At 29.2% G+C, this 16,436-nt stretch overlaps 2 protein-coding genes across 7 annotated transcripts in view; both read left to right on the top strand.

Moving 5' to 3' along the window:
* LOC106623905 (uncharacterized) overlaps positions 1 to 16,436 on the top strand; it is an 81,949-nt gene that overhangs the window by 38,281 nt on the left and 27,232 nt on the right. The window lies entirely within an intron of this gene.
* On the top strand, positions 14,496 to 15,222 carry LOC138858941 (uncharacterized). Its single transcript, XM_070113002.1, has one exon. The coding sequence runs from the start codon at positions 14,537 to 14,539 to the stop codon at positions 15,137 to 15,139; it is 603 nt and encodes a 200-aa protein (XP_069969103.1). The 5' UTR covers positions 14,496 to 14,536; the 3' UTR covers positions 15,140 to 15,222.

Raw genomic sequence — 16,436 nt, 5'->3', positions numbered from 1 at the left:
ATTTTCATTTATTAAGAGAAAACAATAAAGTCTTTTTAATTTTTAAAAGGGAGTCAGATAAGTCAAATTTGCTGGAATGAGAATTAAAATCATGACATATACGGCGGAATGGCTCGTTTAGTTCAAAATGATTGATCTACAGGATTTTAGCAGTAAAGGTCTAAACTGCCTCGAAAGGCGAACCGGGATATTAAATTTAATTTCAGACAGAAGAAAAGAACTGCAACTTTTCCATTCAAAATTTTCACTAGGAATATTATGCCAAGCATTTCCCTACGACTAGAAAGTGTAGGTAGATTAATAAGTTTTAAACGACTAGTGTATGGAGGTAGATTTATATAGGTCTAACCAAATCCGTATATTACTGGATCTCTAAATTCTTTAGGTTCCATACAACAGAGCCATATTCCAATATAGGTCTAACCAAAGTTGTATAAAGTGTTTTAGTAATATACGGAGCTCTAAATTCTTTAGACCAACGTTTAACAAAACTGAGGACAGCTTTTGCTTTCAAGACCATGGTATCAATATGAAAACTAAAATTAAGCTTAGGGTCCATATTAACTTTCAAATCAACGTAGTTAAAAACTTGCTCTAGAATATGGTGTTTTATTACATAAGAAGAGTGGTGCACAGATCTACGGGAAAAGCACATCATCTTACATTTATTGAGATTCAATGGAAAATCATTTCTATCACACCATACAACCAAATTGTTTAAGTCTGTTTGCAACAGACACCTTTCTTCAGTTGAAGTGTACGATTTAAAAAGCTTTACGTCGTCAGCGTAAGTAGTATAGAAATGCCGCTACTAGATCACTTTGGTGCAAGCCTGCATGCACCATTTACGTAATTTTCCTTGCACCACTTTGGTGCAAAGGGAAAAAACCGCAAAATTGCAAAACCACAAAATTGCAAAACCGCAAAACTGTCGACCGCAAAACTGCAAAACCGCAAAACTGTCGCAGCGCTTCCGTGTGTGTGTGTGCGAGCGTGAGAATTATAAATAAAATAAAATACAAATTCTTTTTATATAAAGAGGTGTTTTTCAGATGTGATTTATTTACAATGTTTACAGTGAAATTGGTTATAAATTTTTGTATAAGTGTCTACAAATTGACTATAAATTTGTGTATAAATTATATCTAAAATGTTGTAGGCTTCCTCGTCCAGGCGATTTAGCTCTGCAATTAGAATTCGACCAAACGCAGTCTTCGTAATGTTCACCGAAATGATTCTTTATTTTACTTAATTTATCTATCTAAAGTCTATCTAATCTATCTAAAAGTCTTTTCTTCTGCCCATCGGGTAAAAAATGTCCAAAGTTTTTAAAAAAAATAAATATATCCGCAGCTGATGATGACATGTCTTTGAGATTACTGTACCTTCATATGTAATGATTGATAATAACGATTAACATGAATTATTGTTGGGTTTATATCGTATGAAGTGCGTTCATGTAATGCTTCTCTATCAGTTAATTTCTCCGTATTGTTTTCCGGAAATTCAAAGCAATAGATGTTTAGAGTACGCTTTTCATAATTGCTATAATAAGAGCATTTAATTCGAATTTCACAATTATCGTAAACTAAATTGAAATGACGATAGAAAACCCCCACTTTCAATAATACCTCCAATTCTCGTTTCCTTTTTAACTAAATCATTTTTAAAAGCGTCAATAGCATCGAGTATGGTGTATACACTTCTATTTGTATTATTTGTCTTTGTAATTTGATCAGAGTAAGTTGGTCTAAAATATCCCCAAGGGCTCTGGGTTGTTGTTGTTGTTGTAGGGTTCAGCTCAGGACGACTTTTATCTATCAATTGAATTGTTAACAACAGGTGCAGAAGTAGAATTTTTATTAAATTAGTCAATTTCATAATTTTTTCTATATACGTCGAACACACGTTATACAATGACCATATTATATGTTTGTCTATAGTTTTTAACATCAATTATTTCTACATTTGGTCTTTTATATGTTTTATCCTGGATTAAGACCGTTTCAATGTCACCATTACTTAGAATTCGTTCAGTTTCAATTTCACGATATTCAAAGCACTTGATGCTCAACATTTTCTCAACATATCTACTATCATAAGTACAACGAATCGGTATATCAAAATTATCATATTCCAATTTGAAATGTCGATAAAATGCTTGTTTTGCCTCAATAATTCCTCCAATATCAGATTCCTTTTCAATAATCCCTCTACGAAATGCCTCTATAGCTTCATCTATAGTAAAAACTTTCACGGGCTTCCCCTAAAATGATACTGACAACGCACAGTATCTGGATGTAAATTGTATAATCTAGAAAGAATCATTACATTACATTGTGTATTCTCCTCTTCAATGTTAAACACCGGCTTTTGAAGGAACTCTGCTATCCACAATTTCTTTTCTTCTCCCTTTACAAACACTTTTAAGTTTTTCAACGCTGATATCAAATAATTTCTTACAACTTTAAACTTATCACTTCCATAGGCCCATAATAAATTATGGTGGTGTAATATTAACCAATTAGCTTGCCGTTGGTTATCCTTACTCAGGTCAGAAAATTCAAACGGAGCTTCGATGTGGAAACAATGGAATTCTTCATTGTTGAAGACCACAGCTATTTCCTTTACAATAAATCTATTATTGTATGCTTTTAAACCTTGTACATCTACTATCGCAAACATTTTGAAAATTAATAATGAAATATATTTTTAATGGAAGGCTTTTTATACGTTCGTTAAAAAATATAAATATAAAATTCTCACGAACGTTCACATAAATTAAACGTTAGCGATTAAAAAATAACAACAAAATGATCAATCTTAACATTTATGTGGTTTCATAAAATGTTTTCTAATTTTTAAATAATTTTTTTAACAACATTTGTTAATGGAATATATTCATACATTTTATCATGGATAAGTATACAATAAGCAGTGGTGTTATCAGGGACGGTCTTATTAAATTTTAGCTCAATCCGAATATCGATGGGTCCGCTTTTTATAGATTCATTTTGATGTGTTACATCTAAAACAATTATTGGGGCAATTTCAATAAATTGATCAGGTGATAAAAGTGGTTGTGGAGTGCGTCCATAATAACTTTGTTGAAATTTCAAATACATGTCATATAATAGAGCATAACGATTTCGATCAAATTTAATATTTAGATTATCATTGATATGTAGTGGAGTTAAGGTGAACTTTAACATCTAATAAGTCACAATGTTTAAATTTCTTTTCATTTTGAAATCCTAAAAGAATATAGCGAGGTCTTTCATTTTCGCCAACCATTTTAACATTCCATAAGATATTCATGCTTTTTTCTAGAGAGCGGTTGTGATAGACATCCCAACTTCTAAACGAAATATTTAGTGGTTGCTTACTATTAATTGTTCTCAACATAGTTAACCGATACGAGACTGAAAGTTGAATATGTGGCACTTTCCATGTAATGTTTAAAAGTTTTAACGAAAGCTTTTCATTTGGTGTGGTTGTCTTCATAACACAATCATCTTCTATTGCTCGTATTAAAACTAATTTATGTTTACAAAATAACAATAATTTTATCAAAATCTTCAGCAAATCCAAGCAGGTTTTTCAACGGAATACAAAAATTGAAATGTCCAGTCTTTAGGTTAATATTTTCAAACGGACACCACCCTGCATTTTTTAGATTTTTACTCTCAAATTCGTTAAGTGATACATAATTTTTCATTTCTGTTGCAACACCCAACTTTCTAGTGCAATCAATTTCTATTCCATTTATTTCATATCGTATCTCCTCGAATAAATAGGACATACAATTATTTAGCAGCTGCACAGTTTTTGAAACTATTGACTCGGTATTTGATATGAACCCCTCAATGTATATAATACTTTCATTTGGTAGCACATATAGGTCTTGATTTTGTATAAGAATCCGAATTTCATCATTGTTTTGAAACGATTGTAAGTATGGTATGTAGCTATGATAATCCCTTTTTATTATACTATTATAAAAAATGGGGTTATACAAAACATTTATTATAGCACTCATTTTTTTAAATTAAATCCCAGACTTATTAGAAACTCCTTATTTGATGGGGTTAAATCAATTTTATGTTGTATGAATTTCATTAAAAAGTATCATTATTTTTCGTTAGATAGGTTTTAAATGTAGTCTTATCTATATGGCTTCTCCACGAAAATTAACTAGGTTACCCGTTTGATCAACAACTTTAAGAACTAGAGTACTTATTTGACGAGTATTAACTGGTAAATATATAACATTAATAGGTATTTTTGTAATTTTATAACCTGGGCTAACTCTAAGAGAAAACTGATGTATTGTATCCATAGATGTTTCGTTTATATATGATCCATTGATGATATTGCATTCAACGGATATTGTATTTATTTTTGATATATCGATTGGATTGTCAGAGTAATGAACAATCCCTGGCTCCAATATTCTTTTACTGAAACCTAGTAATGGACCAATTGAGTATTTTTATTAAAATTCACTTCTTCGAGATAGCTCATAATTTCGGTTCTAAATGTATTAGGATTAGCTTTTATATTAATAAACTCTTGATTCAAAGGTTCATATGTGTTGGTAATTTTCTCAACTATATCATCCAGCTCATATGTTCCAACAGGTATCTCAATAACACTCGAACCAATGTGAAACAAATTGTTTTCTTCGTCTACATTTGGAATTGTATGATACGAATCAAAACTAATTAACCCACAAACATAATCTTGTTTGAGTTCTATGGGGGGGAAATAATTTGCAACCAGTATAGATGAATTACCATTTATTGTTAATGTAATCGACATGTTGTTAGGTTATCATTAAATACCTGACTGAAATAAATTTTAAAACACTTTTTTATTTATATTACATATACATATATTTATTTTTTTCTTTCTTAATTTATATCATTAACATTCACCCAGGAATTGTGTTCAGAAGAGAACCCTAACCATTTAACATAAACTCTATAGTTTCGACGTCTCAAAAGTTTTTCAACTAAATATACATGAGGGAGTTTAGTTTTCATTAATTCATATTCATAGAATCCTCCCTTAATAGTATTACCTTGATAGTCTTCAAGTATATATATTGTAGGATTTGTGTTTCTAATTGATTTTATTTTAAAAACTTCTGTTGTCCAATTTGGTGTATACCCCTTTTCAAATACATGTTTATATTTACTTATTCTAACCTCATCATTTATATTAAATTTTGGTCTATGAAAAACTTTTAAATTGTTGTATACGGTGTTCAATAAATGTTGTTCATTCGAGGAATTTACATCATTTGGAGTCATTCTGATGGTCCTGTGAATAGTATTATTATAATCATTGACTAAATTTTTATAGATATCAATCCATTTATAAGTTCCCCGAAAACTAAACTCTTTCCACATCATTCCTTTTAATGTTCTATTGAATCGCTCTATTATAGATGCTTTTAATGAAGAAAATGTTAAATAATGATTGATATTTTTTGTTTGTAATAATCTTTTAAAATTAGTATTATAAAATTCCTTTCCATCATCTGTTTGTAGGTTTTTCGGGATTCGGTTACTTGAGTTGAAAATATTAGCCATTGCACTTGTTACAGTATCTTTAACTGCTTCGGCCCAAGCTTTTTTAGAAAATGTATCGATTACAGTTAAAAGATATTTATACTGATTATTACTATTTGAATACTGCGTCATTACCACCAAGTCAGCTTGCCACAAATCATCGATTGCTTTAATAATAACACGTCTTCGTTTAAATTTTTTTCTAGCTTGTTTATGTAATTCTTCTACAATAGCTCTTTTGTTATTCATTTTGTTAGTCCTTTTATAGTAGGGAATTTTATTTTAAGCACTTGAACGTCTTTGTCAGTAGGATGTTGTTTCGCCACAACGAAACGCAACAAATAGTCCTCAATAGTTGTTAAATAGTTATTTATATTATGTAATTCTTCCCCACATGCACCTTTTATTCGTTGGTCTATTAGATCCTCAAGAATTGATACATCATTTTTAATACTATTATTCAGGATTACATTTATTTCATTGATTTGATGTTCAAATTTTTTTTCATCTTATTTAACGTTTCTAAAAAAAATACTTTCGAAATGGCATCATTATCTTCTATAGGAGCAGCTAGGTTAATTATTCTCTTCTTGTTCAAATTAAGATTTTTGTTTCGGTCTAAATTCACTTTTGACCTACTATTGCCAAGTGAGGAATGACCAAATTTATTTATACTCATATTATTTAATAATATTTGCTTCTCGCAACTCTTCAATAATTGATATAATTTCGTTTTGATGGTTGTTATGTCCGGCACTTGTTGAAGATATAAGCAATCTCAATCTATCCACCAACTCATTAGGGTTATCCCAATATTGATAAATATTTTTACGGTTATCGAATGATTTCAATAAACCTCTACCACTTATGGACGAGTGTGGATTATAATTGAATAATTTCCTGATAATATAAAGATATTTAAATGATTTTGTTCCCTTTATTTGACTATTTGGGTTATAATTACGTTTGTGAGCACTTGTTTCTAATAAAATCTCCCGATAACTCTTCAAATCATACTTTTTATAATTTTGGGGGTTTTTATGAAACATTAACTCAAACAGACCTGGTGTCATTTTCCTTTCCGATCTGTATAGCATCTTTAGACGTAATTTTTAATGGTTTGTGCCCAAATCGCCATCGACCATTTGAATCCCTATTCGGGCCATACAATGTTTCAAGCATTTTAAGATCTTTAAGCAATTTTATGTTTTGTAATAGTGAATGGGTGTGAGTAAGCTTAACCCGTTTAAAATCTTCATTTAGTTGTTTTTCAGACTGGCGTTTTACAAATTTATGTCTTTCCCATAGATCAGGGTCTTTTTCAATTCATCTTAAAATATCATTTTCAGTTGGTGTAGTATTATCATTATACTTTTCAACTTGTCTTAGGTTTTCTACAGCCTTTTTTAGTAATTCATCATCGTTTGGTTTACTTGGAATATGCGATGCTGGTCTTTCTGGGTCATTCATAAAATTTATTTTTCGTTTAACGCTAACAACCTTATCTAATTTGTGTTTTTTGTCAAAACATTGTTCATTAATGGCATCAATAGCTTTTCGCCTTTCAGTTTTATTATCAATATTTGTTTTAATTTTCATTACATTGCTATGAGTAGCTGCTTTTAGTAATTCATCATTATGAGGTTTACTTGGAATATACGATGGTGGCCTTTCGGGGTCATTCATAAAATTTATTTTTTGTTTAACGCTAGCAACTTTATCTAATTTTTGTTTTTTATCAAAGCATTGTTCATTAATGATATTAACAGGATTTCGCTTCTTAACATTTTGTTTCCGAGAACTACCTGGAGAATATTCTAAATCAAGATCATCAACATTCATATAATTATTAACGGTTGGTAATGAATCAACTTTCACGTCTTCACTTTCTTTTACACTGTCCGCCTCCCAAATTTCATCATTATCATTAAAATTAGTAACATTATATTTATTAGAGTTTTTAAAATTATAAACTAATGCATTTAATGGTTTTGAAATGGGTTTAAATGTATCCTCCAACAAGTTTATTCTATCCAATTCTCCCAATTTCATTATTTTATTTTTTTCTTTTAATACTTCTCTGGTCTTAGCAATATTTGCTAAAACAGTCATCTGTTTATTTGCCATGATCTTTAACGAGTGTTTGAAAATCTGCTACCTATCAGTTGTATATCTGATAAGAATCTGGTCTGCTATATGCTTGTATGGATGTTTTATAATTGTATGAAATTATCAAAACCCTTACGATATCGACCAATGTTTATGGAATCATCTTTACTTATAACAACAAAGCCGTATTTATTTTTCCAAGATTCAGTACATATTTTTAAAAATGTTTTGTATAACATATCTCCAATAACATGATCATTATAGATATGCTTAAGATTCATTTCATCTTGCTTGAATACAATAATCATGTTTGCATTATCACGAATTAAGTGTTTAGGAATTTTTGTATATGTTTGACATAAATAAAAAGAATCAATGTTTTTATGACGACCCATACAAAAATAATCTCGTATTGTACTTTGTTTTCCACATATTACATCATCGAATATAAAAATTGAGTCCGGTTTGGCTTCAGTGGGCTTGATAACATCAACGTTTTCACTAAATGTATAAAGATTTATTCCTTTTATCGGATCAATAAGCCTTTTTAGATAAATATATTTCGGCTGGTATATATTTCGGAAATTAAGACCGTTTGGGCTTTCAATTAAACTGAGCATAACATTAGTTTTTCCACAATTTGATGGACCCACAATTAGAGCTCGTATGGAATTTGGTAAAAGTGGACTATGTCTAGTAACATTTTTAACATTTATATAATTGCCGGCATTATTAACCTTAAGTTGGAGACGTTGTTTAACTACTTTCATGTTGTTTACTAGATTTATAGCAATATAAACCATCACTTTTATAATAAAGATATCATTTAATTGAAACTCATCCACACTCAACCATATTGTTAAGAAAAAAATCACTTGATGGGTCTAATACATAAAAAGATTGGTCAGGGTTTTGTAAATAATTTGATTATTTCTTTACCTATTGAACTTCATTTACCCGGATATCAATTTTGTGGACCTGGAACAAAGCTCAGACAACGGTTAGAAAGAGGAGATAAGGGTAAAAATCCTTTAGATGCAGCGTGCAGGGAACATGATATTGCATATTCCCAAGCAAAAGACATAAATAACAGACACCAAACTGATAAAGTTCTATCTGAGAAAGCCTGGCAGCGTGTTACATCTAATAATAGTGATTTAAAAGAACGAGCAAACGCTTGGTTCGTTACAAATGCAATGAAAGCAAAACTCAAATTTGGAATGGGTATGAAAAATAAAAAAAGAAATACATCTAAATGTAAAAAACGTAAAAAGATGAAAAACAAAAAAGTGTCATCTAACAAATGTTTTTTGGTAGCAGTTAAAAAAGGAATCAATATGCTTAACAAAAAGAAGCCGCAGTCATTTAATGAAGCTTATAAAATTTCACAAGATTCTATAAAGTCCAGCTTTAAAAATAAACAAATTAACATACCGAGAATAATTCCAGTCCCAAAAATTGGTGGAATTTTACCACTACTTCCTGTTTTAACGACGTTAGGTGCACTTGGTGGTATAGCATCTGGTGGATCAGCTATAGCAAAAGTTTTAAATGATATCAAGAATGGAAAGGAGCAATTGGCTGAGGCTACCCGCCATAATAGATATATGGAATCTATCGCTATGGGTAAAGGTTTATTCCTTAAGCCATATAAAAAGGGATATGGTTTATTTTTACGCCCCTATCCAAAAAACTAATAAAAAAGCTACCCAAAAGACCATTAACAGATGTTGATTTAATGAAATATTGTAAACATCTGAAACATTTCAGGGGAATTTTTATGCGAAATTCTTTACCGAATAAGCCGAAATCACAAGAATGTGGAATTCTTAATTTAGATGATGCTGATGGTCCTGGTACTCATTGGGTAGCATACTATAAAAACAAAAATTATAAAGAATATTTTGATAGTTTTGAAAATTTACAACTACCGGTAGAACTGATTAATTACCTGAAGCCACCAATATATTACAATTATGAACAGAAACAAAAATACAACACAGTCATATGCGTGCAATTATGTTTAAAAATTTTATTTAATAAAAACTAAATAATTTAAAGTACAATTTTTTAATATTTTTCCTTTTTTTATATTACAATAATAAAGTACTACTATAATGTTTCAAAATGACCATAAGCATAAGTATCAACATGATTTTCCCGTACAATTCGCTTATCATCTATATTGCTTAGAGCTACTTTATAAATATTTTGTGTATAAACCGTATGTAATTTAGATATAAATGTATACATTGATGCATTATACAATTTATTTTCCAACAGACATTTTCTAAAATCACTTAAACTCAATGTAGAAGTTACACATTTTTTTATTCCCTTAATTTTCTTAGTTTCATTTATATCATTATCAATTCTAAATGAATACTTTTTTGCTCTTAAACCAACAAATTCTTTTATTAACTTTCCATTACATTCATCCTTCATCATACCTAGAACCTTTTTATTCAACCGAGGAAAATTAAAAATATTTTCTATTGGATATGAAGAAGTATCGAAAAATTTTGGAATGCTAACACGAATATCATTATCATTATAAAAGTCGTCAGTTTGAATATCATATATGAATGAATCAGTATCCATATAATTCAAAGTAATATTATTTTTATATTTCTCTTTGATATAATCATAATGGAAACTATACATTTTAAATTTTGAAAGTTCTAAAACGGTAAAACCAATATATATCGGTTTATTGTACAGAACTGACACTTGCTTCATTTGAATTGCTATTAAATTATCAGAAAATTTGCTTAGACTGTGGAAATTAGGTTTTGCTATTAAGGCTCTAGCACCTATTTTTTTTCTACCTCTTCTTCCAATATTAGTATTTTCCCAATCTTGTACTAATTTAACATTTACTCTTTTATCTACATTCTCCATAGTTTTTCCATACACCGCATTATTTAATAATTTAAAGAAATTTTCTTCAAACTTGTTAGCTGCTAATGTTCTATGATAATTATTTAAATCAATATATTTTTTTAGCCAATCCGATTGATTAAATTTTAGAATTCTATGAATTTTCCTTAATATAAGCCCATGTTGAATAATATATTTGATTTTGGATGCTAAATCACCAATCAACTTTGTATGTTTCATTGAACCAACTTTTTTATTTTCAAAACAAAATGGTAAGTCATTATGAATATTGTGAATGGTTATGGGATAATTTAAATCTACTTCTAATATGTAACCAACTAAAGAATCTTCCGGTATACTCAAAACGTTAAACTCCTCTACGTTTTCAACCCATTCAAAATTATTGTGAGGGATATATTGTGACATAGCATACCCATATAAATTATTAACATCTAAATAAATTAAATAATGTGAAAGCCTAGTCACATCGTAATCACTTAAATATTTATGGTAGCAATTGAATGTCGTTTACAACATTGAACAATACCACCCCTAATCCCTGACAAAATAAAATTATGCATGTTTTCATCAGACAACAATTCTAATTCTATTCTAGTTATTTTAAGCATTGCATCCCAAGATAAACCTGGAGATGTATAATATTGACATGGGTCTAGTCGATAAATTCCTTTACATAACTTTCTAAAATTTTCAAAAATGTCACTGAGGAGTAGCACATCTACTTTTAAATATAATAATAAATAATCTAATAAATTGGAACAATTAAATGTTGTCCAAACATTTTGTGCATGCTGATACTCATCGATACTACATGACTCATTTGTTAATTTATTAAAGAAATGCGAACGAACAGGTAATTGAAAAAAAACCTTTGTTATTTCTAAATCATTATTATTTAAATTCTTTGCTAAACTGTCTAAGCTAGAAGGCATGAATCGAAATGAGTCTAAAAACCGAAGTTCAATGGTATCTTTTTCATTAATATATATTTTCTTTGTTATCGAAATATACAATTCTTTGTTTAAGGGAATTATATTTATATCCCCCTTAACAGATGACAACTCTTTTACAAATAAATGACAATCATATTTCGATAAATTATGAAAAAATATTGGAATAAAATTTGTTGTCTGATATTCCAAATTACATTTATTAAGTTCCATTCCACAAATATGACAAACTGTATCCTCTTTTTGACGTCTAAGTTGGTCGGCATTCAGTGGATGCATTTTAACTGTTTTACACAAATATAGGTGGTGAATATCTAAAACATCATCAAAAATACTTTTAATAAAATGTTTTGGGGCATCAACACCGCTATATATTTTAAAACGGTTCAGTTGGTTATTATATGAACACTTTATAAAATAACAATAGGCATAAGGAATATGTTCTTGAACATATTGTGTCTTAGTAGAATTTTGTATATCTATTGGCTTTAGAATACATTCGAAATCTGAATATATAGTGAATGGTACATCTAATTGTTTTTTGAAATTTTCAAATTTTAATATTCTTTTTTCAAATTTAGGCATACGTGTTACAATTTTTCTACAATGCATTTTATGGGTAAATAATTCTTCTTCCTTATAAAAATGTATTAGACATGTATTACAAACATATAATTTTTTCTCATGTCTTGTAACTTGCAAACTAAGTAATTTATTTAAATTTTTTATCCAAACATAATGGCTTTCATTGAAATCATCACTGTATAAAGAAATAAGATTAACGTGATGAGGTTTTTCTTCTTTGGTTAAATAAAAAGGCCCTACTACCAAATTGTCTTCTATACCAAACACATTTACACTAATATTTGGATTATTCGATTCAAATATTTCAATATCTTTTAGTTGTAATGGGAAATTTAAATTTTCAAAATTGACTACTTTTCCATTATTTAAAATTATAATGGAATTTTCAATATTTTCAATGTTATATGAAGAACACCTTTGGCTATTTATTGAGGATTGGTAAAGAGATGAAATTATGGCCCACTTAAAACAATATACATCATTGTTAACAATATTAATACATGCTTCTTTAACTGCAATTATTTTCGGTAGTGGTATATATAATGAGCCTCTAATTGGTTGATATTTATTTACGTTTACTTCTAGATGAATAATTTCACTAAGACTTCAACCACTATCTCGCTCTTGAAATGTGTTCATTTTTTCAATCAATTTAGTAAACTTTTCTTTAATTATATCTCCAACATTGCTGTTCTCCATAAATACTTCAGTCATTAATGTTTGGTGTGACAATATAGCAAATTCTTCAATATTTTCTTTTATTTGAATATATTTGCAAAATAATTCAAAGTTAAATTTGATGCTTTCATGCTTTTCTATAGATTTCTGTAAAAGTTCAGTTAATTCATTTAGTTGTTTTTCAAAAAAATGTTCAATAATTAAATCCTTGGGCTCGTCGTTTTCCAAAACATATGTTTCAATACGATTATTAAACATAGAATTAATACATTTCACATTATTATTTACACTATATATACAATTTTTTTTATGTATGTTTGTTCTCACGTGTGCTGTCCATTCATTTTTTTTCACTTGCACTTTACATTGTTCGCAAAAAATTATTGTTTTAGAATCTTGATGTTTCATTGTAATATGCTTGTTCAAACTCCTCTTCCGAACATATGTTTTTTCACAGAAACTACACGGATAAATTTTTTGTGAAATAATTGTTTTAGAATCCTGATGTTTCATTGAAATATGCTTATTCAAACTCCTCTTCCGAACATATGTCTTTTCACAGAAACTACACGGATACATTTTGATTTTTATTTTTTTATTTGGGAGATAATTCGAAAATTTAAAAAACCTTATGATGAATGAAATTCAAACAATGGTGAAGTAAATTTTTCTCCACGTTTAATCAATTCGATGTAAAATGTATTATTATTCAATGTTTCAATAGTTGAATCTTTTAAGGAGTTGTAAGATTCTGGAAGAAAAAGAACACATTCATCTAGTTAAATCATCAGTTTATCACCAAACTTTGTCTTCACTCGTATGGCTTTTAAAACTCTTAATTTTTTATTAATTGGTACATCAATCGCCTTCAATATTGGTTTTTGTGTTTTTTCCTTTGAAACTGATTTTAAGTCTTTAAGAGCCTGCTTCATGACTACAATAAGACGATATTATAGAGTAACAATGAATAAATAATATATATTTATATATATATATATATATATTACACAGTTTATTACCGTTTATTTTAAGTTTTAGCGTTTAATAAATATTAAAAAAATAAATTGTTTCAACAACAACCGCTTCAAACAATTAACTGTATATTTTCACTGAAAAATGTGTAATTTATATGCATGGGGACAAGTAGCCTTATCTTTCTAAATGTATATATATATATATATCTATACAGTATAAGTACGTGTTTATCGCTATCTATTTTGAGGTTTATTGATATACCGTGCAGCGGAAATTATATTTCCGCAAACCACCAGTTTCGCACTACTAGTACCCTACTTGTTAATTTTTTAATTTAGTGTCAAGCTAACAGTATAATAAAAAGGAAAAAATGTCTTTTCCAAAATACCTAGAACAGTTTTTAAGAAAATATAACGATTTAATTGATAATGAACATAAAATATTTTTTTATTCTATAATAAATGAATTGCGGTCATGTTTATCAGAACCATTCATATATTCACCCAATGGATTACACAAAAAATATTGTCATTTCACTGATAATTCATACGAGGAAATAGTAGATATATGTAATTGTATTTCGCTTTATTCCCGATATAAAGCAATGAAAAAACTGTATAATTTATATGCTATCATGTTTAAGGAACCTAGATGTATGTAATCATCGTGAGAAAATGAAACAAGAAGATATAAATATGAATTTTATTTTATAATAGTCTAATTGTAATAACATATTTAACGGAAACACATTAACGTGGAACAATGGATTCTAAAAATTATTTAAACTTTGATAGTGATCAACAAATGTTACCAAATGTTGTGTTCGATCAAGAAGAATTCAACAATATGTTAAGAAGGTTCGATGAGGAACTTCAAAAATTAGAAGAACCCGCTCAATCCCTACAAGGAACAACATTTAATACGCAGCTTCAAAACTTAGAAGATCCCACTCAACTCCTACAAGGTACAACAGAACCCGCTCAACCCCTACAAGGTACAACTGAAGTGAAGACAAATAAGCGTAAGAGACAACGACCTTCAAAGATAATACAAGCTGATGGTTCTATACAAAAAACCGCTCAACAAAAAGCTAACACACAAAATGTAAATAAGTGTATTGATCTTTGTAAACCAACACTAGCAGCTGTTCCTGAAAATGGAATTATAGACACTAAAGGGTTATTAAGTGTTGGAAAAATTACTTTAAATGAAAAGGTGGGAGAAGTTCCCTCATTTGAAGTTAATTTCAAAAATGACGGAGATATTCAGAAATTAAAATTTTTAATTCAACAGTGGTTTGATGATGAAATTAAATCGGAAGATATTGATTTGGATTGCACTACAACTTCTGCAAAAAAAACATAATATAACCTGTGATGTTGAATGGGTCCGTGAAGATAAATTTCTTAAACAACTTTTAGGAATTGTATATAAATATAAAGGTGTTGGCGGTTTTGCTCGTACTAAGCTCTTGAAAACAAGTTTATATGCATTCATTGAATTTAGTTATAACAAATGTTTTATTTATAAATGTTCAAATGTTTTAAATTTGATATAATATAGTTAAAACAAATGATATGTAAATCTAAAAAAATAATTAAAACAATTCTGTTTATTTTATTATTTTACATTCATCAAAGTTTACTGCTACAAGAAACTGTGTAGCATATGTATAACAATGTTCACCTCGTTTGGATGCTAAAATGTTAACCTCGAACTCTCCATAAGTACTCTCCTTTTCATACTTCATCGGCGTTCCGCTTGTCTTAAATCGAAACTCATACTCCATCCCTTGGGTAAGTATTTGTTGTATAAAATCTTCGCAAAGTCGTTGTAAATCAAATTTCCAAGCATTATTATTATTTCTCCATTTTTTTCTGATGGAATTCCTTCGCTCTTTTTCACTGAATCCCGAATTTAAAAAAGGAGCCAAAATACCATATCCTTCAGGAGTTATAGAATCAATAGTAGTAACAGCCTCAGAAACATTTTCATCAAAATTAAATTCTGTGCTAGGCATTTTTTATTTATGAGCTTTTAGAAATTATGTTCGAAAATTAATAAAAATACAAACAAACAAGTAAGGAAGGGCTAAGTTCGTATGTAACCGAACATTTTATACTCTCGCAAAGTCAAATGGTATACTCGTTTGAGATTTCTTTGTGGATTGACTGATATTTTCGGTAGAAGGTCAACTATAGGCACTGGGGTCCACATATTTAGTACTTAGGGGTTTGAACAGTTTTGGTTCGATTTAGACAATTTTTGGCATCAAGGTGGCATACTTTAATTGCATTATTCACGCAAAGTTTTACCCCGATATAATCATTGTTACCTGATTTGCATAGTGGAAAGTGAAAGAATCAGATGGAATTGAAAATGGTGTTACGTAGGAAGTAAGCGTGGTTGTAGTCCGATTTCGCCCATTTTCGCACTATGACATAGAAACATGAAAAGAACGTTATGCACCGAATTTGGTTGAAATCGGTTTGAGCGGATCTCAAGATATGGGTTTTCACCTAAAAGTGGGCTGTGACACGCCCACTTACTAATTTTGAACGCGGTTCCTATAAAGCCGATTTGTACCATCTCAGAGATAAAATTTAATGTCTCTGGCGTGTTTAGTGCTTGATTTATCGCGCTTTTAGTAGTTTTTAACAGT

This window comes from Bactrocera oleae, chromosome 2 (genome assembly GCF_042242935.1).
Source record: "Bactrocera oleae isolate idBacOlea1 chromosome 2, idBacOlea1, whole genome shotgun sequence".
Lineage (NCBI taxonomy): Eukaryota > Metazoa > Arthropoda > Insecta > Diptera > Tephritidae > Bactrocera > Bactrocera oleae.
The sequence above is the reverse complement of the archived record's forward strand: the minus strand, read 5'-3'. Positions and strand labels throughout refer to the sequence as shown.

Excerpts from the sequence above, each read along its gene's own strand:
- LOC138858941 (XM_070113002.1), top strand. The coding sequence starts at position 14,537 with ATGGATTCTAAAAATTATTTAAACTTTGATAGTGATCAACAAATGTTA.